The 25,279-nt window shown below is 36.6% G+C and overlaps 1 protein-coding gene across 5 annotated transcripts; it reads right to left on the bottom strand.

The window, feature by feature from the left end:
* Positions 1 to 1,774: 1,774 nt before the first annotated feature.
* Positions 1,775 to 20,388, bottom strand: LOC125667839 (poly(U)-binding-splicing factor PUF60-like). Of its 5 annotated transcripts, none has more exons than XM_056148496.1 (13): positions 20,312 to 20,388; positions 14,062 to 14,122; positions 10,176 to 10,375; positions 9,397 to 9,455; positions 8,291 to 8,504; positions 7,752 to 7,879; positions 7,433 to 7,504; positions 6,926 to 7,028; positions 6,648 to 6,779; positions 5,076 to 5,340; positions 4,353 to 4,540; positions 2,616 to 2,805; positions 1,775 to 2,261 (listed from the first exon to the last, which is right to left on the bottom strand). In XM_056148496.1, the coding sequence occupies exons 1-13, from the start codon at positions 20,360 to 20,362 to the stop codon at positions 2,152 to 2,154; spliced, it is 1,773 nt and encodes a 590-aa protein (XP_056004471.1). In that variant the 5' UTR covers positions 20,363 to 20,388; the 3' UTR covers positions 1,775 to 2,151. The 5 variants fall into 5 exon arrangements, 4 of the variants coding, with proteins under 4 accessions (XP_056004471.1, XP_056004473.1, XP_056004474.1 ...); XM_056148498.1 differs by lacking the exon at positions 20,312 to 20,388 and adding an exon at positions 10,936 to 11,036 and having other exon boundaries at positions 14,062 to 14,107; XM_056148499.1 differs by lacking the exon at positions 20,312 to 20,388 and having other exon boundaries at positions 10,176 to 11,036; positions 14,062 to 14,104.
* Between the last annotated feature and the right edge of the window lie 4,891 nt (positions 20,389 to 25,279).

Genomic DNA, 25,279 nt, shown 5'->3' with positions numbered 1-25,279 from the left:
AAAATCGGCATTTTTTTTAATGAAATATATTGTGAAAAAATAAAATGACTCACTTATGTCCAGGTACAGTATTGTAAACTAATCCGCGTTTCACCATCCCCCTACGTTTGATACCTAGAGGGAGAAATATGCTAGCAAAGATGGAACTCGTGCAGTGCAGCTAGCTAAAATAACTTCAACTGCAAAAATATGCAGTTTAGCATGCTGTTTTGCTACGTAACTGCGGAAGAGAGGCATTACATACAAGTTTCACGACATGCGGATACATAAAACTTTCATAACGGCTTGATAACCTGGTAGAGTTTGTCTTTATTCTCTGACGTTGTTTTTATTCTACGACGTTCTAATGATGGACAGCACAAGTCCTCATCTATTTATCTCCATTTCAGGCAGATGTATATGTAAATTTATCAAATACTTTCAATTTCATCTTTTTTTTTCTTTAAAAGTTTGCGCGCACGATATATGCCCGGAAACTCCCCGTCACAATCAATACACAAGCCGTTCGGAACTACCCCGTTAATTTTCATCTTTTACTCAGTTAAACCAATAAAGACATTGTTAAAAATAAAATTATTGTTAGTTTCTAATTGAAATTGAAAGTATATAATAACAAGTGGCCCACAGGACTTATCGGTCACCTGAATACTAGTGAAAAAGTATCGCTACTGCCATGGGCTATGAAATCTAGAAAAAATTTCCTGTTCTGAATATCTAAGCTAAATTCTAATGTTTAGCAACAGTATAAAACAAGATGTGTTCTTAAAACTTCACTGCCTTCAAAAGTGCATACACTGATGAAAGGCTTTAAATGATAGGTGTATTAACATTAAAAAATCAAAACATGACTAATTTGGACTCATAACCCTGGGTTTTGATTGAAATTCCCCATTTTTTGTACATCCTTTTCTGCTATTCCCAAGTATGCATTTAGATTTTATACAGTATCAGCAAACATACACATAAATACTATATACAAAGTGTTGCACCACTCTGGGGTCAGAACCCTTACTCCGGGGATCATCAAATTACAATTTTGGTAAAAAGACTACCTGCACTATCCATTTAAGCTAATTTAGTATCAACAGCACTAAAGAAGATGTTATTTGAGTGTTTTACACAAACACTATATACCAAGTTTGGCCCTGTCCTGGGGTCAGAACCCCTACCCCGGGGATCATGAAATTTACAATTTTGGTAGAGGCCTTCCTGCTCTCCATCACCATGCATTTAGTTTTTCTTACACTTTTGCGGTTCTTAAGATTTTTGAAAATTGGTCAATTTTGGGCAGTTTTTGCCCCGCCCCTTAGGCCCCAGGGGTGCTGGAGACCTGAAATTTACAATTTATGTTCCCTTTGTCCCAAAGATACTTCATACCAAAATTGAAAAGAATTGGACTGGTTGTTATCAAGAAAAAGTTAAAAATGTTCAATTGTTAACGCACGGCAACCGATTGTTATAGGTTATAGACTTTGTATGGGAAAATATGACAACCTCGTTTTTTGTCGAGGATGGACCTCGCAAGCTCAGTCTGTCTACGCGCCAAAAAACGAGGTCGTCATATTTTCCCATACAAAGTCTATAACCTATAAATACTGAACAAGATTTCTGACAGGAACCTATTTTTCTGTGCACATCATTTATAGCCATCATTCATGATGCTTAAATCGGGATATCAAATTTATTGAAATAAAATCAACCATTTCTCCAAGACGTAGATGGAAGGAACAATTGTGCTATGTTTGGCAATGGGCACAAACAAGAAAACAAAACGTGAATATCACTGTCTTTATTTGTTGTAGAACAAAATCCATGTTCTGCTTTTCGAAGGGCCAACACAAACTGATATCAACCCAAGCTGATACACATCTCATTCATTAACAATAATTGTGTCCATTTCATGAAGTGAGACAAGAATAATGAAACATGATGTTACATACAAATGTACAGAAGAGATTGTCTTGGATGAACAAGATTAAGGACCAGTGAACAGCAGCTGACGGTTATTTACCATCACAAATATTCAATGCCAGTTTTGGTTTCCTTTCTTTCAGAGTGAAACAGGGCAAACTTGGTCTCATAACAAAGTCTCCTTCCAGTTCTCATTACTATGTGAATGTAGACAAACGCATGGTTACTTTCATTTTCACTTCATCCAGATAAATCATTAGCGTTAAACATGTCCTCGTCGTATTTTTCTGCGGTGACTATTCTTCCAGCAAAATATCTGCCATTGAGTGCTGCACAAGCCTTTTCCACCTCTGAAGGAATACAAAGGTAAATTGATTGCAGATGATCCACAATGTCGCAAGTCTATAAATTTTCATCTCAGTAGTATCAATATATTACAGAAAATGATGTTAAAAAGTCAAATTCAGTTCATTTCTTGAAAAAAAAAATTGAATTAATCGAGACTTGGGACCATTACTGCTCTGAAAAAACGAGTTTCCAATACAAATCCAATGACCTTCATAGATGCCAAATCAATGGTGACTAAATAGACAGATTACTATAATGACTCACACTTAAAATGACCAGGTGTGAGGCTGTAAAACTGTGTCACCACAAAACAAATGGATGGTTCTTGTACTAGTGTGCAAAATTACATGCATTACCTGATTGAGCATTAAACTCCACAAATATTTTGACGATAATCTCTGCATCTTCTTCCTCACTCTGCTTTTCCTGGTAAATGATGACTCTGTTTACATTTCCATACTTCCCACATTCATCTGTGACCTCATTTTCCAGCTCGCTGTCCAGGTCCTCTGGTCCAACCATGTTTCTTAGAACCATCACCTTGCACTGTGAACATCATACATGTAATAGTTTAATAATTTTGTTACGGAATAAATATAGAGACAAGATAAGGAGGGCTTTATGCTTAACAAATTGACAAGGACCAAGTTTCCTCAAAGGAGTTTAATAAAATTCTCCAATAATACAAAACATATCTGTAATTCACTACACTTGATACTTATCTTATGGTTTGTATTTCACATTAGAAAATCCACAAGCCCAAGGAAAAAGTCAAATGACTGAATTGAACACTATAGAAACATTTTGGAGCAATATTTACATTTCTAATGTTAATGACTTTAATATCTTTACGAATTGTAAGATAGAAATTACCTCAAGAATGTGAGGCAGTTGTGAACAATGTACGTATGAACCTTGATAAATATAGTACATCTGTTTTAACAGTCGGGAATTCCAACAGAAACGAAAGTAGAATAAAAATGTGAAAGATAAATTTCATCTTCTAAAATACATGAGGACATGAACACTTCATGCGAAGCGTTGCAGTTCACACCTTCCTGTATTTTCAAAACTGAAATTTATTTCTTAAATATAAAAAAGTGACAGTATAACAAAGAAAAAATACTGAATTACGACAAAATGAATTTCTAAAATGGTAACAAATCTATAAATATAGCACCGAATCTCTTGAAACTTGGCCAGTTCTGTATCTCATAATGAAGGAATATCTCTTGTATCAAAACTAAACCTAAAAGCTTACTGATAAGATTCTGAACAACTGAAATTTACAATAGATTTTTAAAGGACCACAACTTTTAAAATATCAAACCAAATTCCCATAGACTTAAATTTGCTCTGCATCTCATCAAAAAGTAATGTACCAAGTATCAATGTACAAGGCAACAAATGAAAGGTCTGGTCATAAGGAATCTATATGAAAGCCCTACCTTAAGCAGTTTATGAGATACTGCCTCCTTTAACTTTTTTTTAAAATTTGGTCAAAAGTTTGATACTAAAAGAAAGGTCTTGTCACAAGGAAATATGAGAGGCCTATCACTCACCATTCAAAAGGTATGAGTAAGGTTAAAGTTTTGAATAGACATGAGACAATAAGAAGCCTGAACAACAGATTGTCTACAAACTGACATTCATCCTGTACCAGACCTTAAACAAAGATGCATAAAAAATAATTGTTAAAAAGAGTAATGCTTCTATATTAAAGGAAAAAAATATCAAACAACTGGATATTTCAGTGTGCAAAAATACTCATCTAAATTTCACAAGAAATTTTATGGGATGAAATATTTGGAACAACATAATCCTTGTAAGCCATTTGCAAAATTCTAACTGTAACGGAAATGTCAGGATGACCCAGAAATAGTCGCAATGTTTCTCTGACAGAGGTATAAAAAATGCAGCTGAGGACTGGAATTTTTTTATTTGCATCAGAAGAGCACATGAGAGAAATACTATTTTATTCATTGAAGGAAAAAATGGTTAATGCTCATTGCTTAATCAGATGTTGACGGACCCAAGAACCAAGTAATTGATTTTTTAGGCCTTATATATATATTACATATAAAGAAAGAAACCTCTGTTTTCCTCATGAGTTTCTGCATGACCATATGTCGAGCGTTCGTGCCACTGATCTTCATGTTTTCCTGTTGATCCAGTGTTTGTGTGGATTCTTCTTCTGCCTTTTTCTTTTTCTCTTCTTCCTCTTTCTTTAAATCTTTTTCTTTGTCTTGTGGAGGTAGGGGGATCATAGCTGGGATTGAGGCTGTAATAAGTACTCTCATATCATTACATGTTCAACTACACTTAGCTAGAATCATTTGTAATTTCGTGTTTGTTTACCATTAGATGAAAATAGCAAACTATTATATTAAAACCTTTACATATGCCCCTTTAAAACGATATGCAATAACTACATGCTAGTGAAGCACTATATGTCTTACCATGCTCAAGTCCCAATCTTATAAATATGACCTTAACCTGAACATATAACACTGACCTTTATCTGTTATACAACTTTAACCTTGACCTTCTAGTTCATCAAAATATAATCTAAGTCAAATGTTATGAACAATCTGAATGTAGCAGAGAAGTGGAACTAAAAACATTTGGTGCAAATTCTGTGCTCAACTTGCAAGGGGATACAATTGAGGTGTTTATCAAAATATATAGATATCTATATCGGATGAAATTCTACATGATAAATCCGTAAGTAAAACAAATCAAACATCCTGCCCAGGGTTAACATTAGGTAGCAAAGAATTCCCTAATGTGTTAACTTCAGAAATAAGACTACTTGCCTGGTAATGATGGTGGTACAGGAGGGGTACCCAGAACTGTTGGGGCCACAACTGCTGGGGGGATTATTCCAGGCACTTCCACTATAGGAGGCACCACCATTCCAAGACCGGTTGGAGCGGCAACACCAGCCGAACCAAGCTGTGGCACTACAACTGACACTGGGGGTACAGGGACTGGGGCTGCTACCCCTGGAGGGGCAACAGGGGAGCTAGAGAGAGAGGGACTGTCTCCCAAACTTAGAGGCTTGGCAACTCCTGGTGGAGCCTGAAAATATAGAGGTTAGTTATATTGGATTTACATAGACACAATAAAAAAAAAACGTTTTAGATATCCTCCGACATAAAAGTATAACTGTTGACAGCTGACAATTTATCATATAGTTTCATGTACAGTAACGTGATTCTACATGCAGGGATCAACATTAACGGTTGTCTGATTGCCTGTGGCAAGTGAAAACCCAGTTCAGATAAGTGAAACTCTGTCTCAATGCACACTTGTCCTATTTGGCAAGTGATTATTTCAGTAGGAAATGTGATTATTTTAAATTTGTTAAGCTTGAAAAATATTACAAAATCTGACTCCGTATTTTTTGCTTTCTTTACAGAATTGTCGAATTATTTTTTACTAGCAAAAGCCCATTTCTAAGTCATACCGTATCCTATTCTATTAATAAGTTGTTCTGAATAAATCAAATTATCCTACATATGACTTATCTTAGTCATGTTTTGTGAGACAATGGTGGCTTCACAACTGTCTCTCTAAGTATTTTAGTGAGGAAAATGCTCAAAAGAAAGGGCAATGTAGAAAATAATTAGAAATCTCAATTAAAAAGAAAACTTGAGTTTCAAGTGGCATGGCAATCTGGAATAACAGGTTTAAATGACACTGACAACAGTATGGTTGGGTCAGAAATTCAGCGCTATACCCTCTATCTTTAGAATTTTTACTTTTCTTAATGGTAATATAAGTTTTCAAAATCATAGCATCCTTGCGCATTTTTATCAAGTTATTGAACAAAAACTTGCATGTTTAGACAAGTTCTACTTTTTAAATGAAAATAAAACATTGAGCATTGAATCCAATACATGCACTAATACTTCACTGCAAATATGTCCCATGTCCACTTATTTGCAGTGAAAAGATTTTATTTTCCTAAGTTGGTCTTTGTAATTTTCTGATCGATAATTTTGACATTTGTTATTTTTTCATCAGTTGTAGTTGACTACCAACTACAATAATGACCCAGGAGGAGCAACCCAAACACTTGTATGATATCTTAATTAGCTATAGTTCATAGTAACAATCTATTACATTTACATGTAGTAGGGTAAAAAAACCCCGAAAACTTAACTAATTACTGGTTGACCTATGGCTGACCCTGCAAAGGGGGATAATTAAAATTATTGGCTGATAGTGAATTAGAGTTAAAAAGAACTTGTACAACGAAGTTTTTCATTCAGACAAGTGAAAGCTTGAGTTTATTTGCCCGAAGGGCAAGTGAGAAAAAAGTTAAATGTCTATCCCCAGCATGCTAATCTTAACATCAGATCAAATGATCTACAAAGTCTTACGAGACTCTTGATCTGTTCTTGAGCATCCATTGCTGTGATTTTGGCTGTAACAGCTGCTGCAGCAACAGCTGCTGCTGTGGGCAATGTCCCGGGCCCTGCCATGGGCTGTAGGGCATCTGGGGGTGTGATGGCCTGAAATCAAACATTCTTGGTTGAGACATACAAGAAGTGATAACTTATCAGGATAAACAAAATTACAGCTGTATCTAATGGCATATCTTTTACATGTATATAGACACTTTTAACTCTTCTAATGTTCAGTGGTCAAACCCACTCACCTTTCCCACTCTCAGGTACTGGCCTCCAAGATCAAACAAGTTCATTGAAGTTACAGCATCCTGAGCAGCTTGTTGCGAGTCAAACTCAATAAATCCATAACCCCTACCAAATCAAAAACATACACATTATCATGCATTGTTATACATATTTTTGTTATATGAACGGTTTTGCTGGTATGTTTCCAAGACCAACATATAGTCCATGTATATGTTAGAAGATGCAATGAGTTTCTATATGTATTAGTCAAACTAATGGTACATGTACATGCACAACCCTTTCAGCATTATTGTGGACAAGTCTATCTTGCAAATCATTTGTTTAAGATGTCTGTGTATTGCGCTTGTGATATACAAAATCTAATCGCCGATGACTCTTTTCGTTGTTTTTTTTGTGAGGGTATCATATGTGTATCACGATTGTTGAACTTGCTAATGATAATACCATTAATTGTCTATGATAACATTATAGGCAGTGAATGCTGTGATACGGTGATGCAGTTCACGTACTTGTGTTTTCCAGGCTTCCCGGTCTCTGTGGCCAGTTTACAATTAACAATCTTTCCAAAGGCTTCAAACACACTACAAAATAAAATCAATTGTTTTAATCATCATCGTAAAAGACATTGAAAAAATAAGTTTACAATACAGGTAAAAGGCATTTTAATCTGAAAAGCATTCTTTATCAAAAGCTGTTCAATTCAATTGAAAATTCAAAAGAGCAATACAGCTCAAGAAACTCATTCCACAGCTTAAAATCAAGAAAGAAAGATGTTGATAAAATAATACTACTGAAATCTTTCTGCACTTTCCATACACTTGAACTAACCTCTGAATATCATTCTCAGTAAGATCATGATGTATGGAAGCTATGTAGATCCTATTGTGGTTTTTAGCCTCGGTAGCAAGCTGTTCTATGATAGGCTGAGCTTGTGGCATATTGCTTGGTCGACCAACCTACAACGTGTACAAAAATAATTTCATTTCATTTTCTGATTTGCATACATTATAAATGTCAATCACATTGAACGATTTTTAAATGTACCACCCTGGCTTTATCAAGTTTACTTTAAAGGATTAGATAGTGTGTAATATTCGGTTTTGAATGCTGTTGATTTATCATTGGTATTAAAGGATTAGATAGTGTGTAATATTCGGTTTTGAATGCTGTTGATTTATCATTGGCATCAACTATCGTGGAATTATCAAAAAATATTTTCTTAGAAACTACTCTCCATTTTTCCTTTATGAGCACAAATTAACAAAATTTTATGGTCTGGTGCAACCAACGAAAATTGGTATGCAACAAATGAGGATGAAACCAAAGAATATGAACGATTTCTGCACCCACCTTAATATTGCACCCACCTTAATATTTCTTCCTCCAATCATGACGCTGTTCATCTGCTCCAAGGCCAGCTGTGCTGCCTCAGGAATCTCGTATTCAATGAAGGCAAAGCCCTTATGTTTGTTAGTAACAGGGTCCCAGGAGAGGTTTACACTCTTTATCGGACCAAAAGGAATAAAGGCTTGTTTGATTGTGTCTTCCTTAATCTCAAAATTGATGCTGCCAACATAAATCCTGTAATCAAGTTGGAAGTGTTCATTAGTCCCCCAAAGTGTTCATAAGTCCCCAAACGACACTAAAGCTTATCCACTTCACATAAATCTAAGTGTCCATAAGCCCCCAAAGGACACTAAAGCTTAGCAGCTTCACATAAATCTATGTGTTCATAAGTCCCCAAAGGACACTAAAGCTTAGCTGCTTCACATAAAGAAGTAGGTAGTTTCTAAAGTCATTTGGCCCAAAATATCGATGATTTCACTTGGAGCTCAAACCCTTATAAGAGAGAAAATTTTTGGGCCTTTTTATGTATACAATCGTACCTTGTTCTATGTGTATTTAAACATTTCAAAGCCTGTATAGTAAGTAATTTCACAAAGCATAATGTACAGTCTCAGGTCATAGATATCCGTAAAACATTGTTCAGATTGAAATTCAGCGATGCATTTGTTTTGGGTGTAATTTATAGTAATGAAAGTAGAGTCCACTAGGTTGAACAATAATCGTGTGAATGGTTGTTGACGTATTATGGTGATTACTTACTTAATTTTGGATTGAAAAACAACCATGGGGTAAAAATGAAAAGAGTTAAGTTTAAAAAAGAAACATTCAATCTTATCCCTTAGAAAAGCAAGTTTGACATTGCAGGAAATATCAATAAAACAGGCAAGATTCAATACTTAAATTTTTGAATTGAGGAAAATGTTTGGTGACCTTGTATTTGTTTCTATCATCACGATTTTGTTTTCCGGAGTACTTGTGACCCAAGAGAGTGAGACAGTAGTTTATTATTTACATGAACTCCAAGTGCTGATGGTTCGATTTTGAAACATTTTATGCAGTTCATTCAAGTCTTGCCCTTGGTTTTCAATTCACTGAGAGAATACTCCCCCTGAAGTGATAAACTTACCTGCACATCAGAGCCAAAGCCTGTTGTCTCTGCACTGTTGTCTGGAAATTCTGCATTTGCTACAAACACACATTTTAAAAATAAACTATTAGAAACACCATTTGCACTAAAAAAGAGAGACCTATATTTGTCTAATTCTCCTCTATTTTGGATATCAACTGTACATGTAAAAGTGCATGATGTATGGACTACACTTCATGCATATCATTAGTTCCTATGTTTGTTAGAGGACGTATAGGAGAACATATGTGGCAGGCTAACACTTTACACCTCACCTACAGTATATGAGTGCTGGCTTTCCCCTCATATTTTCATACACTACCCTTAACAAATTATGCAATGAATTTTTCCTTAGAAAGACCAGTTGATATATGGTACAATAATTAAATGACACCATGTGATGGAAAGGCATATATTTTCTAATTTTTTAATCATCCCTGACTTCGCTTGAAATAGATTACAACTGTATAATCTTCACATAAATGCAGTGCAATACTACTAGTTTTAAACTGCTGAAATATCATTACATTAAATCATCAATTCATCGTGATATTTCCGATATTGCAATCAGTATATGTAATGAGAATATTTTGTAGAGTTTCCAGATAACTGCATTGTGATGCTTTTCAAGGTTCATATAGAACAGTACGCTGTCCTGTATCACAACATATAGGGTATCACATGTCATTAACCCTGAACCAATCATATTTCTAAACTTAAGTCTGAGGTAGGATAATAAGACATGGAGTAACTTTAACATAAACTTTCTAGTCATCTACCTGTTGTTGATGGGCAATTGTCTGTTTGACCAGGACACTTTTGATGCTCTGCTCAAAGGCATATTTCTTGGCTTTCTGTACAAGTTCGTGCTGGGTGGATGACAGTTTGGGAAGAACAAAGGGCTTCTGGTCTCTTTTGGCTCCTGGCCCTTCAAGAATAGACCCCTGCTGTTCTGCCTGAGGTATGAAAATTCCATTCTCTGTAACAATTAAAACTACAGTAAGTACAACACCACAATACTTAACTGTGATGGAGAGAGTCCCTATATAAAGCTAACAAATTTATGTTCACTATCTATATTTTCTTACATCGTTTTAGTTAGCTCCATCACAAATGCAATATGTACTTGTTAATCCATAATCAAACAAGTTTTATACAATTCTTCATCCCATACCCTAAAACTTCTTAAAAGACATACATATGGCAGGTCCCTGACCATAATGGACAGATATTGGCTATGGGAAGTTACTCAAAAAAATTGATTACAATATGTACTCCTCTTCACAGGTAAAGAGTTTACACATCAAATACGCAAAATTAAAAAGAAAATCTGTGGAAAAGCACAAAAATCTCAATATTTCGACAATTTTCAAGGAATTTTGAAAAATCAGATCCACCATATTAAGACTAATCTCTGTTAAGAAGCGACAGATATGGACATGCTCTTTGTGTATTAATGGTGTGTAACAAATTCTGGCACGCAACATATGGACAGGATAAATTCTCTCAGCAGAAAACTTTTCTGTAAACATTCTTTACCGCTACGCTCCAGTGTAGGATGTCTGATTCATGTTGTCATGGCAACACAGCATCATGAAATATTGGTGGCCACATGAAAAGGGTATCACCCTCATTTTTTCCTTTTTACATGAAAAACACAGAAGGAAAGAAAAGAAACTATGGGTGAGTGTTCATCAGGCATAACATTCTCAACACATAAATGCAATCATTGCAAAACACATCTTTCCTATCTGTCCACAGCTGACATTTTTTGCAAACTTAATGTACAGGACAAGAATATATAAACTTTCAACCCATGTAGTCACTCTGAAACAACGGAGTTAACAAGCATATTTTCTCAGGTTTTTGTTTTGTGTCTTTCATTCACCATACTTACCCTCTATGGGGTGTGTTTGTGAGACATGTATATCTAGTTTGGCCAGTGTCTAAGATGCATATGAATTTACAGTATAATTTTCTTTGCAGTCTGCATTCATGCACAATACAGCAGGGTGTCAAACCACTTTTGGTCTAAAAATATAGGATTATAGGAATTTTTTTGGTGCCAGTTTATAGGGCAAATATAGGGATTTCTACATCAGATTTAGAGGAATAAATAGGGTTTTTATTAAATAATTTGCACAAAAGTTTATTGTTTCTGCATAAAAATCTAGCAAACATAGTATCTTACTGGAGAAGAAATAATATTAAACACAAAGACAAAACCCTTTCAGATGTGGACAGTTTTCCATCTAATAGACAGTTCTTATACAATCATCATAGTTATTCTCATCATTAGATATCAATCTGACATCAGCTCCTGGATTTTTGGGTCCCCCCCACCCTTTTTTAAAATTATCATTTTTGAAAATAGGACTGTCATTTTTTGGGGGGATATATTGGACTTTGTAGGGATTTTAATGACTTATTATAGGGAAAATATAGGAACTTTTAAGTTTGTAGGAAAATATAGGAATAAATAGGGACTTGACACCCTGATACAGTCATGTTTATGTAACTCTATTTATGCAAAGACACAAAACAAAAATATGAAAGTTTGCAAAAAATGCATAATCCAATGCCATGGTTGAAATTTTCTCATGGAATGTCCACGACAGTACTGGTACCGATTTCCTTTGTGCTTAACATCATAACATGACCGTGGCACCGTGCCACCTGAAATAACCAACATATACAGACTTCTGAAATATAAACTGTGACAGTAAAAATCAAACTACTGTAGAGTTTAAATATTTAGACATCCCCCTACATTTGAAGATACATGTTAAGAAAAACTCTTTTTTCTTTCTTGTCTTGCCGAATTCTGCAAATACAAACAAAAGAGGTTACATAGAATCATGCACACCAACTCGCACATTCACTCAACACTACCATATATACCCCATATCCACAATACATTGGTTAGCATCTAATTCTGAAAAATTCTACACTTAAAATACTGTTGACATTTCTGATTAATCAGCTTAACCTGCCTCAGTGACCTATTTCTATTTAGCCATTTACAGTGAAAACAATATTACTGTAACTTTTTTAACAATCTCTCCCAATTGTACATAATCATAATTACACAAATTGTTCCCTTAAAATTTGTCCAAACATTCTCTATCTGTATTTAGCAAATTCCTTTCCTACTCATCTAATAACAATCTTCCTTTGCTCTCTTTTTTTATTGGGTTTGCATTAAACTCTTACTCAGTACATAATCATTTAACATGTTTTTCATTATAACCCGCAAGATTTAATGAATGCTGATGTCTGTCAAAAGCTCCTTGTAACCATACTGATTTTGTTTCTATAACCAAAACAGACTCAAAATATAACTTATCATGCACTTTATATGGACACCACATAAGGGGTGGATTCTAAGACGAAATTGCATCTAGTTCTTAAAATCTAGACAAGATAAACTTTTTAAAACATTTTTTTAAAGGAAACATCGTCGATATCATATAAATTTATACATGGCTACCTTGGAAGGCCACTGAAAACTGGTTTGACTGTATCTAAGTTTCATTCAAATAAATATTAAATTAGTACTAAATAGAGACGACACTACATCTGAGCAAATAGGTAAACATGACATTGATGACAGTGGCTGGATATCCAAGTAGGCATTTCAGAATCTGTAAAGTGCCCGCTTTCTTCACTGTGACATTTGTTAGCCGATGACTGAAAGTACAGAGAGAAGAGGGAAAAGAAACATAAGTCTCTGTCCATTACACTCAAAATTCAATTATAAAGCAACCAAACTGATTCTAAATTTTTTTCAAAAAATATCTCTTCCAGAGACCAGCTAGATCTACATGAACTTGGAAATTTCACTCAAACTACTTTTAGTTTACAATATCTGGTAAAAATTTTGGAATGTACAATTTTTTCGTCAACTACAGATCAATTTGATTTTTTTTTTGATCTTAGATAAAAATGCTTCACAGAAAGTTTTTGAATACTCGGGGGGGAAAATGTTGGTAGTTATGAAATTCCTGCTCCTGCCATTAGACTTGGCTCAAATTGCTACAGATCTGGACGATGGCGGTTTCCATTGTAGCAGCAGGTTTTTCATAAGTCTTCAATGGATTTCCAGCTTTTTCTCTTCTGAATGTCCAGCCTATATTACTCGTAAAATACAAAAAAAGAGAGTGTCCTTCAATTCATGGTTGTACTGTAGTGCTAACAAGGTGATTTTCCATTTTCACACACTTCCCTCTCTGGCCAGCAAGAGAGCAAATACACACCAGTTGAATAACTATATTATTGAATTCAAAACCATTTGCTAGTTCAAAAAGTAACTTTATTTTTGAAGAGTTTAACAAAGAGATTGTGTGCATTTGCTGTACAAAATTTTAACCTTTCAAGCATTTGTCATTCATCCATTAGATCAGGACACACACCAGCACTTCAATGCATGTTTCAGTCTTTGAAGTTCCGACTTCTTTGGTTACCTCTTTCATGAAGAGCCATTTTTACAACTTAGAAAGACAAACACTAATGCAAATATTTCCACTACAACAGAGTAATTCTCTCAGCCTCTGCATGTTTTATATATAAAAAGGATTGTGAAGGTTCTTCTGCAAGTGACATGAAAATATCAATATTCCATTTTAATGTCACTTTTGTGAAGAACCCCTTCTCCAGGTACCATACCTAACATAAATTCTTCATCTGTTTTCATTCTCTTTATTTCTATTGGCCCAAGACCATTCTCCTGCAAAAGAAGAAAAAGAAATATCAAACAAAAGACATATACCAAAATGCAATCTGTGATCATGGTCATACCCCAATTCAATCAAATGTTTATTTTTTTCAAATTTTTAAGAATCTGAATAGATATACGCCGTACTAAAGGGTATGGTATATAATTGCCGAAAATACTGAAATTACCAATAAAGAGACCAAAATTACCTCAACATATGTTTGTCTATATGCCATCTAATCTAGCATAAAATTTCATGAAGATTGGTTATGACCTGAAGGAGTTATGGTAAGAAAAACTATCTTATACTGGCAGTGAACTACATGTATAAATAGCAAGTAGCACTATCAACTATCTAATTTCCTTTATGTAGAGAGATTCCTGTTTCTTGTAAATGTATAAACACAGTGATGAATCACGTAACTTTGGCATGACGAGAGTCAACAAAAGGGAAAATTCAAACAAGTAACACCGAATGATCACATAATCTACATCATCATTTGAGGAATTTTCTTGGGAATAAAAATCTATACTAAACTGGTAGTTCTATGTGAGACAGAAGCAGAGAACATCGACACAGTTTTTTGACCGTCAGAAAGTTTTTGACTGAAAACAAAAAAAACCCTCTTAGCGCGAGATCATATACCCCGTACAACCAAGAAAAACACCCATGGAGTACATCTCTTCGTGTTTCATGTGAAAATAAGAAAAAGCGCTAAAATGGCCGATACTAATCAAAACAAAAACACTCACGATGTGCATTGAATTTCAGCCTCCTTCCCTCTAATGCAGCAATGTTCATATGAAATTTCTTGACTGTATTGTCAATTTTATCATGTCTATAGAAACAATGCGCGTCATGTTGAGTGTGTGTCGCACTTATTCAGCATTGCATGGCATTTGCCATTATTTTCCATCAAAACACCAAACCACCTGTTTATGGTCATGTTTACTTTCTCATTAAAGAGGGATGATTGCGTTTAAACCAGCAATCTCACTATCACAGGTGACGTTGATTATTTACACATGTATAAGGTTAGGTTAGATATGTATTCATATATTTATGAACCAAGCACCTGTGCTCGCTATAAGGGGAAGCGTTCCCAACTTGATAAAGATTTTAAACTTTGCTGACCACATCTCCTTTTAACCAAACTTCATGATATTCCTATATGACTAGATGATATATAGACGAACACATACCGAGTTGCTTTCGGTTACTTTATTCGTTATTTCGGTCAAAAATTGGCAATAATCATAATGACGCCATTGAATCTCTGCATTCCGTGACAGTGCAGTGAAAACGTTAGGCAGCAAGGCCTACATTCAATTTAGACAGTGGATGCAATGGAATTATCTATTAAATTCTTTAAAAGTTCACCACTATTAAGAAAGTCTTTTCAAACTCAATGATTTTACAAAATTATAGTACAGTACACTATACGTTTGGGGCCAGAAATTTCAACACAAGTGGAGCACGAGTCTATCAATGAACACGTGACGGGTGGGTATTTTCTTCTATATGTACTATTTAAAAACGCCTAATAACTTAATATCAATTTAATATTCTTCAAATCGTTACACAAGTGTACTGTCCGTAATTGTCGTGCTCTAGACACTCATAAGAGGAACACGTCTGTCCAATTCAACTCTTTAATTCTAAACTACATAACTAAGCAATTTCACAAACCGCGTGGCTGAGGCTGTCAACATCAATTACTGACTTAATACTAAATATATAGCTTTCGCTGATAGAGCACATTCCTAAGTGTGGGAAAACATTTAATCTGAATGAACTATTTAAGATATAGACATTACATCCCTCTTCACCTTAGACAAAAGCAAATTTTTAAAATTTTAGAAATGACAGCCTGTTGATTTAAATTTTAAAATGCTAACAAACTCATTTTTATAACATCAAAACAAAATTATTATAATCTAATAACTAATCTAAGAAGTCAGAAAATTATAATCTAATAATAATAAGTCAGGTCCCTTTTTTCCTCAAGTGGTCACATAGTCTCTTAGATACGCAGGTGGCTTGTGTTCCCGGGATGGTCTTACGGTATCTGTGACAGAACGGTCTTTATCAGATTCATCTCCGGATTCTTCTGCGCTAATTTCCGGTTCACGCGATTCTGTTTCATTTTCGCGGTTCGATATGAATTTCTTTACAGCTGTGCAGTTTCGCTTTACTGATGATCCATTTTCATCTTCGAGTGTCACTGCATTCCTGTATTTCTCCCTCACGACAAACTTTTCAGGCGCGAACTCGGTTGACAGCTTATCGCGCTTAGGCTGACGTTGTACAACTGTGTCGCCAATTTCAACTTTGGACTCTACGGCGCCACGCCTCTCGTCCGCCCTTCTTTTGAATTTGAATTTCTGTCTCGCATCTGTTTCTCGTAATTCTTGGTGATCGATCCTTTTACTCATCTCTGGTAACTTGGTATGGATTTTCCGGTTATACAACAACTCTGCAGGGCTTTTTCCAGTTGTAGAATGCGGGGTCGTGCGATACGCAAGTAAGAACTTTGGTAATTCTCGTCTCCAATCCTTACGTTCCGCGTTTGCCGCCTTTATAGCTTTTAGTAATGTTCGGTTTTGCCTTTCTACTTCCCCATTCCCTTGCGGCCAGTATGGTGTGGTCCGAATGTGTTTGATACCATTTAAATCCAGGTATCCCTTAAACTCCTCCGACACAAACTGTGGTCCATTATCACTCCGCATGCTGTAAGGTAAGCCGTGCCTTGCGAACATACTTTCAAGTTGGAAGACGATCCTCTCGCTAGTTATCTTCTTCATTATGGCTACTTCCTGGAATCGGGAGAAATAGTCTATAACGACTAATAGGTATTCCCCAGAGGGAAACGGTCCCATAAGGTCTATAGCCAGATCCTGCCATGGCCCGTCAGGTAAAACAGTTGTTCGAACTGGTTCGGGTCTATTGCTGTTTGTTAAAAGTTGGCATTGATGACACGCTCTGACAAATCGCTCGGCTTCTATATCGATACCTGGCCACCATACCTTCTCTCTTAGTCTCTGTTTCGTCCGGACAATACCCTGGTGTCCTTCGTGGGCCAGGGATACTGTTTGCCTCCTGAGGCACTTGGGCAATATGATGCGCGATCCACGTAATACTATTCCGTCAACGACTGAAAGCTCCGCCTCCACGGTACGAAATTTTGGACTCAGACGGCCGTTCCCCGTCTTGACCTTCCTCATAATCTCCGCGAGTTCTGGGTCCTCCGATGTTTTCTGACGAACTTTTTGGATGGTCAGTGCTTTTGGTACAGCATTTTCTGCGATGAAATACGCGTACTCCTCTGCAATGTGGCGTATTCGGCCAACCCGATTTCGGCTCAATCTCGATAGAGCATCAGCAGCATTCTTTGGTCCAGGTATGTAGACGATCTTATACTTATAAGGCTGTAGTCGCAAAATCCATCGCTCGATCCTGGCTGGTGGTTTTGACTTTGGAGAGTAAATGTAGGTCAGTGGTTTATGATCAGTCCAGATTTCGAACTCTAGTCCGTATATGTACATGTGGAACTTTTCACAACCGAACACTACACCCAGCGCTTCGCGCTCAGTCTGTGAGTATCTCTGCTCTACATCGGTTAGAGATCGACTTGAATATGCAATTGGTTTAAACAATCCGTCTGGTTGTTTCTGTGCTAGTATGGCTCCCAGTCCTACGGGACTTGCATCCACTATTATCCTCGTCTCGGCTTTTGGGTTGTAGTATGCTAGTGCTTCAGCACTTACAAGGGCTTTTTTAAGCATGTCAAACGCATCCTGGTGTTTTTGCGTCCACCTCCAGTGCGTGCTCTTCCTTGTTAGCTCGCGTAGTGGGGCTGCAATCGTCGAAAAATTCGGTATGAAACGCCCGCAGTAATTAGCTAGTCCAAGAAAACTCCTTATTTCAGAACTATTCGTCGGCGTCCTGGTCTCTGATACTGCTTGGACTTTTTCTTGGTCAGGCCGGATTCCTTCTGACGAAATCACGTGTCCGAGGAATACAATTTTCGACAGACCGAATTTGCACTTTTCTCTATTTAGAGTCAGTCCCTTCTCTGCCAATCTGTCAAGCACTTTTGTAAGCTTCCTGTTATGGTCCACCTCGTCTGTTCCGTAAACAATTATATCATCAGACAAATTTCGGACTCCTTCAATTCCTTGAATGACTTGCCCTATCACCCTTTGGTAGATTTCGGATGCTGAGGAAATTCCAAACATGAGGCGCTTATAGCGATAGAGGCCCTCGTGTGTCACAAACGTAGTTATCTCCCTTGATTCCTCGTCCAGCTCTATCTGGTGGTATCCCCAACGTAAATCAAGCTTGGAGAACACCTTGCTGCCATTCATGTCTTCCAGCATTTCGTCCACCGTCGGGATCGGGTATCGTTCACGTTGAACTGCAGTATTGGCCCGTCTCATATCGACACAAATTCGAATTTCCCCGTTTTTCTTTGGCACAACGACAAGTGGTGATACCCAAGCCGTGGGGTTGTTTACCTTCTCAATTATGTCCATCTTCTCCAGCTCCTCAAGCTTCTTGTTCACGCTTTTTCTTACATTAAATGGTAAGCGTCGTAGCGGTTGTGCTACTGGAGTCACGGTTTTGTCGACATGAATTCTAAGCTGAAAATTTTTAAGCTTCCCTACTCCATCGAAAACAGTATTCCTTGAGGCAACGATCTTATCTATTTCGCTTATAACAGAACAAAGGTCTGACCCCTCGACTCCAATACGTAGAACTCCTAGCTCGACTGCTGTATCCTTCCCTAGTAAGGAAATATAATCACCTTTAACGACAGCAAATTCTGCAGATGTTTCACGTAACCCATACTTTGCAACTGTCTGAAAAGTTCCTAGTATTTGTAGTGGTTCCTTTGATCCGTAAGAAAACAATCTTTTGGTATTTCTCGATAGGGACATATTCTCGTTGTTAGCGCGCATGGCGCTCCATATATCGGAGTTTACGACGTTGCAGGTAGCGCCAGAGTCGATTAGCATTTGCACTGTAGCTCCGCCCACATTAATGTCTATCATGCCATTTGTATACTTGTCGTGCACGGCAAACGCGAACTCGTCCTCCGAAGATTCGCTCTGTACTAAATGAACATGTTTTGTACTGCGGTCCCTACCTGGTTTTGTGCGCGGGGTATCCGATTTCGTTTTACACACTTTTGCGAAATGTCCCTTTTTTCCGCACTTATTACAATTTTTGTCCTTAGTGATTGTACAATTCCTTGCAATGTGGCCCTTGCGCCCGCAACGGAAACACGTGACATCCCTCTGTGAACTTTTCTCACTCCCGTACCTTTTTGGGTGATTCACCGACGGTCTGACAGTATTAACATCAGAGTTTGAAAACGTTTCACTGCCCTTAAATCTGTCTGCTTGCTCGTCTACAATTTCGCCAGCTCGGGCTATATCCATCGCGTTTTTCAAAGTTAGTTCCTTTTCCTTTAGGAGCCTTTTCCTTAATTTTGACGATTTGCACTTTTCAACGATTTGGTCGCGAATATTGTCATCTGGCTTTTCAAACTCGCAGGTCACGGCCAACTTGCGCAGCCTAGTCACAAAACTGTCGATTTTCTCTGTTTCACCTTGTGCCGCATTTCTGAACAAATGGCGCTCGAACGCTATGTTCCGTTTTGGTTGAAAATACTCATCCAATTTCGTTTTAGCGCCCTCCAAGTCGTCTCCCGTGTCACCGAGGGTATCGAATATTTCCTGAACTTCACTTCCCGCTGAATGCAGAAACAGAGCCCTTTTTTGCGCTTTATCTGTAATGCCGGACGCTGTTAGGTAGAACTCAAAAGTTTTCTTCCATTTATCCCACCTTTGTGAGACACTGGTTTGGTCACCATTTACATCAAACGGACTTATTGCAGGTAGCTGCAATGCCTTTGCCATTGTGCAATTTTTTTTTATCCTCGTCGCCAATGTACTGTCCGTAATTGTCGTGCTCTAGACACTCATAAGAGGAACACGTCTGTCCAATTCAACTCTTTAATTCTAAACTACATAACTAAGCAATTTCACAAACCGCGTGGCTGAGGCTGTCAACATCAATTACTGACTTAATACTAAATATATAGCTTTCGCTGATAGAGCACATTCCTAAGTGTGGGAAAACATTTAATCTGAATGAACTATTTAAGATATAGACATTACAACAAGTATGCCTACCTGCATCATATCTCCATTTAGAAGAGGGGGTTGTGGAGCGACAGCAGCCATTTTCTCGCCAGTTTCTCGTATATTCTCGCAAACGAGATGTTGGAACGAGACTTTGGTGGGAGAAAATATATGGGTGGATCTAACACCAACTTCACCTATTGGACTAGCGGTATTTATTCATTTATTATCGTATATAGAATGTATTCTACATTAAAGGGGCATGATTTGTGCTGAAAATTTTGAAATTAGATTTTTCCATTTATTTACATGTATTCCTAATGTTATTAGAAATAATGGAAATATAAAATCTGTAATGGTCAAACAAAATTGTTGAGTTACATGTACAATTGGGATACAACACTTCACAATTCTTTAAGTAAACAAGGCTCGTATCATGTTTTTGTTTACATATAGATTGCATTATAAAAAATAGCATATTTAAAACCAAATGAGAAGTGCCAAACCCTAGCCTAGACACTAATTGCATTCAAAATTAACTTGTTTGCGGAGCATTATGGGAAGGCCAGGGCACCAGGCTAAGTTTGTTCTCTACCCGAGTCTTGCTTGGTTAAATGTGTGATGGCTTTGTTTGAATACAGATTACCCTCAAATGTGTAGGTAAGAGTGTCGCGTCGGTAAGTTGAATTCTTCATGAAATACGAAATTTGAAGAGATGTAATAACATAAGTTCATAAACTACATATTTATGATATAGATAAACAGATGCATAACATACATGTATAACGGTCAGAAAGAAATGAATACACAGCTTCCAAACAAGAAATTCCACCACTTTTGCATGGTTTTCGAAAGTGTCTTAGGACTGAGATAAATAATTATTCAATTTCAACTCACATATCATATAATAATTGATTATTTTTATATTCAATTTCAACTCACATATCATATAATAACTGAATATTTTTATAATTCCATCCAATTGAAGTTGATACATTTTTCTAATTTTGTAAACGTATTTCATCCTTTAAAGTGATTGATATATATATATGTAAATGTTCGTTATTTTCCGGAATTAAATTGAATTAAATTTTTTCCATTTCTATGTATCAAACTAAAGGTGAATTCAAAAGAATGGTCATCTTTTTGCTTGAAAATTAATGCTATAATACTTTTGCATCCTTAAAATGATGTTTAAAAAATCTTACGACATCCTAAGACCACCCAAGTCAAACTTTGTTAGGACATTACTAAGACATCTTTGATTCACAATTTACAATTGTTCTAAGATAGTCCTGATACTGTCCTAAGATTTGTCGTAAGATATATCTTAGGATCAATCTCTTAGCATACTTTCGAAAACCAGGCCTGCAATAAATAATTCCCTTTGATATTAAATCAAATACCGATCACAAAGTCATAAGTATGTATTCAAGTTTTATTAACCATGGATGTACTTTACATATTAATGAAGAAAGTCTACAAGAAAGAAAATAAGAAAATTACAATGTTTGTAAATTTTGATCTTAGTCTTAAGATATTTTGTGAATAATCCACAATATTTCAAGACAAAGCACTGGAAATGTTATTAATTATGATACAAATTGCTTAGTTGGAATTTCCGAACATTACGTAAATATGCTAGTTGATGTTACAGAATTTAACCAAATAAAGAAAGATTTTAATGAAATTCTTCATTTTCCAATCAATGTTGGAGCATTAGATTGTACTCATGTTAAAATCAGATCACCATCCACCAATGAACACATATACACTGTATGTAAATGAAAAAAATATCAGGTTGAATTAATATTTACTTGTTCTCTCTCTCTCTCTCTCTCTCTCTCTCTCTCTCAGATGTATCGAAGTTAGGATAGCTTCAAGAAACTATCCTAGGACTAAGATGTGTCCTAGGAGTGGTCTGAGACATATCTTAGCTTAATGGAAGGTGAAGACAACAAACATTGATCAATCTCATAATACAAAATAGAAAGTTGGGCAAACACGGGACCCCTGGACACACCAGAGGTGGGATCAGGTGCCTAGGAGGAGTAAGCATCCCCTGTCGACCGGTCACACTCGCCGTGAGCCCTTATCTTGATCAGGTAAATGAAGTTATCTGTAGTCAAAATCAGTCTGTCACGAACGGTCTAACAATCGGTATGAAACACGTCAGACAACATTTAACCAAATGATAGATTGCACAGGTATTGATGAATTAGATCGTTATAATGACCATAGAATTCGAAGTAACGAAATGCTTACTTTAAACGAGACTGTTGAACCATCAACTTGTTTGTCAGAAGCTTGCCTCAATTTAAAAACTGACTATACCCAGAACAAGCTCTTGCGTATCGAATCAGCTGAGATATATAAACACCATATGCAGGCGATAATGGAATATTGCTACATAAATATGGGAAGTTGACGATGGAAAAACTGAAATCATCCCGTTTGTCATAAAGTTGAGTTGTTAGTTTGTCGCTAATACCTACTTTCAATAAAATATCTAAGTATGAAGCAGAAGTAGACGACTCTGTGGTGTCTTTTATTTTGAGCTCGTAGGGATATATCGAATTGACATATGAATGAGTTATTATTGTTAATAGATAAAACGTCGTCGATAAATCTAAATGTCGAATTGAAGGCCACAACAAGAGATTCTTTCTTCTCATCTAGAAGTTTCTGAATAAATTCTGATTCATATGAATATAAAAACAGGCCAGCTAACAAAGGAGCACAATTCATATCCATGGGAATTCCAGCAGACTGTTGGAAGACCTGATCACCAAAGACGACGAAGATATTGTCAATGAGGAACTGTAGCATATTTTTTATTCCAATTTCAGAATACTTGTGCGTGGAATCATAGTGGTGTTTTCTTTCTTCACTTCAGTGACATTTTCAGTGGATTGTTTGTGAGTCTGATCCCCTTGTTAGTAGTTTGTTATCTAGTTCGTCATTTGAATAAATGACATTTTTAATACTCAGTTTGCCTTATGTTTATATCTAATATGATACAGCAAAAACTAGCTTCGGTGACCTTTCTCGGCATTTTAAGACATAAAGTAATTTTTTGGATGACTGTTCACTAGATATGAATCTTTCCGTTTTTGTTGAAGAAGCAGCTGTTTATGATGTCAAAATTAAAGTCGTTCGAATTTATTGTGAGGAATGGGCGTGTAAAATGTTGAAAAGTCATACGTTTTGATGTTGTTGATTTGAGATCTGTCATGCATTAGGTCACGAGACGGTCACGATTTTCATGCCTTGTTTCAATACATGTTTTATGTCTGGGTACAAAATTGCAGACGTATCGAGTCATTCTTTAATAAGATCTTGTATGTCAAACATGGCTAGTGATGCAAAGGCATGCTTTTCATCTAAAGTTGAGTGCCGTGCTATAATTTGATACATGTATTCAAAAAGTAAAACAGACAAGGCGATACAGAGCGAGTTAGCCGATGTTTATGGGTCTTCTGCACCATCATATACTCAGGTTAAATTCTGGGTAGGGGAATTTAAACGCGGTGAGAATGTCTTTAGAAGATCAAGCCAGGTCTGGACGCCCACTGGATGCCACCGTTGAAGAAATATGTAAGTAAGTTCGGGATCTGATATACTCTGATAGACGAATTCAGGTGGAAGAAAACGCGCAGGCATTTGACATTTCACATGATCTAGCGTTTCAACAATATAACGACGAGCAAATGGCAACCAGAGCATCTGTATGCAATGCCCTGTTGAAGCGTTTTAGGTCGATAGATGATTTTCTTTTGCGTCTGGTGACTGTAGATGAGAATAGGGTTCATTGCTATGAGCCAGAGAATCAAGCTCGGAGTCGTCAGTGGGTAGGGCCTAGGTCCCCGAGGCCAAAGAAGTTCAAGACGCAACCATCGGTTGACAAGGTGATGGTCAAAGTATTTTGGGACGCAAAAGGATTATTATGTTCGACTTTTTACCCAAGAAAAGTACAAAAACTGGAGTGTACTATGTAAACTTGCTAGACCAGCTGAGAACCACCATCCGTGAAAAATGCCGAGGTAAACTCTCTAAAGCTGTTTTGCTGCAACAGGACAACGCGAAAGTCCACACTTGCAAAGTTGCAATGGATGCTGTAAAGCGAAACGGGTATGAATTTATACCAAATCCTGCCTAATCGCCTGACCTTGCTTCCTATTCCCAAACTTGAAAAAGGATATCCATGGACGTCATTTCCGGTCTGACGAAGAAGTCGTAACGGCAGTTGAGGAGTGGGTCAATGGAAAGGACCCTGACTTTTTCAGTTCTGGTCTGATGGCACTTGAACACCATTGGTTTGAAAGCATCCCACTAGAGGGCAATATTACATAAAAAAGAAGAATTATCTACCCAGAATTCCATGCGTTACTCGTACTACACCTCCGTGAACGGCTTTTTACAGAAATTTTGTTAAAGTTTCTATAATATCCAACATTTATGTTTTGGACTAAATATTTAGTCATATTATGAGATACTTTTGTTGCAATTAAATTGATGCTAAATGTAAATTGTTTAAAATTGCTGTTTTCTGATCTTAAATTTGGAACTACTTCATAATATACGTATGAATGTAGGACATTCATGTGGTGGACATTTAAATGTAAACATGGAATCAAAAGTAAGAAGTGCTAGCTGTTAAAAATACGATAAATCTTGTAAAATAAGAGACAAACAGATAAATGGTAAATATGCACTTATTAAAGTGTCAGTGGGCTATGAAAAGAGCCTGCGGTATCACCAGTTGCGAAAACTTTTAAAGGGAAAGGAATCGAGAATGATTGTTTTTATCATGTGATTATATTGTCACGTGATTATAAGCATTGACAGAGGTGTAAGTGAAGTTTGCGTAACACACCCTCTGGTGAAGTAAACTTGCGCAACACACCCTCTAGTGAGAGAATGATAAAGAAGAGGTGGATCTCAACCGGAAATAAGTTAGGTTGGTTACTTATTGACTCGCCCTCGTAGCTATGTGTCCGTTTCCAGTTCTATTACTAG

This window comes from Ostrea edulis, chromosome 9, assembly GCF_947568905.1.
Source record: "Ostrea edulis chromosome 9, xbOstEdul1.1, whole genome shotgun sequence".
Lineage (NCBI taxonomy): Eukaryota > Metazoa > Mollusca > Bivalvia > Ostreida > Ostreidae > Ostrea > Ostrea edulis.
Note: the sequence above shows the minus strand (reverse complement) of the source record. Positions and strands in the feature narration are given on the sequence as shown.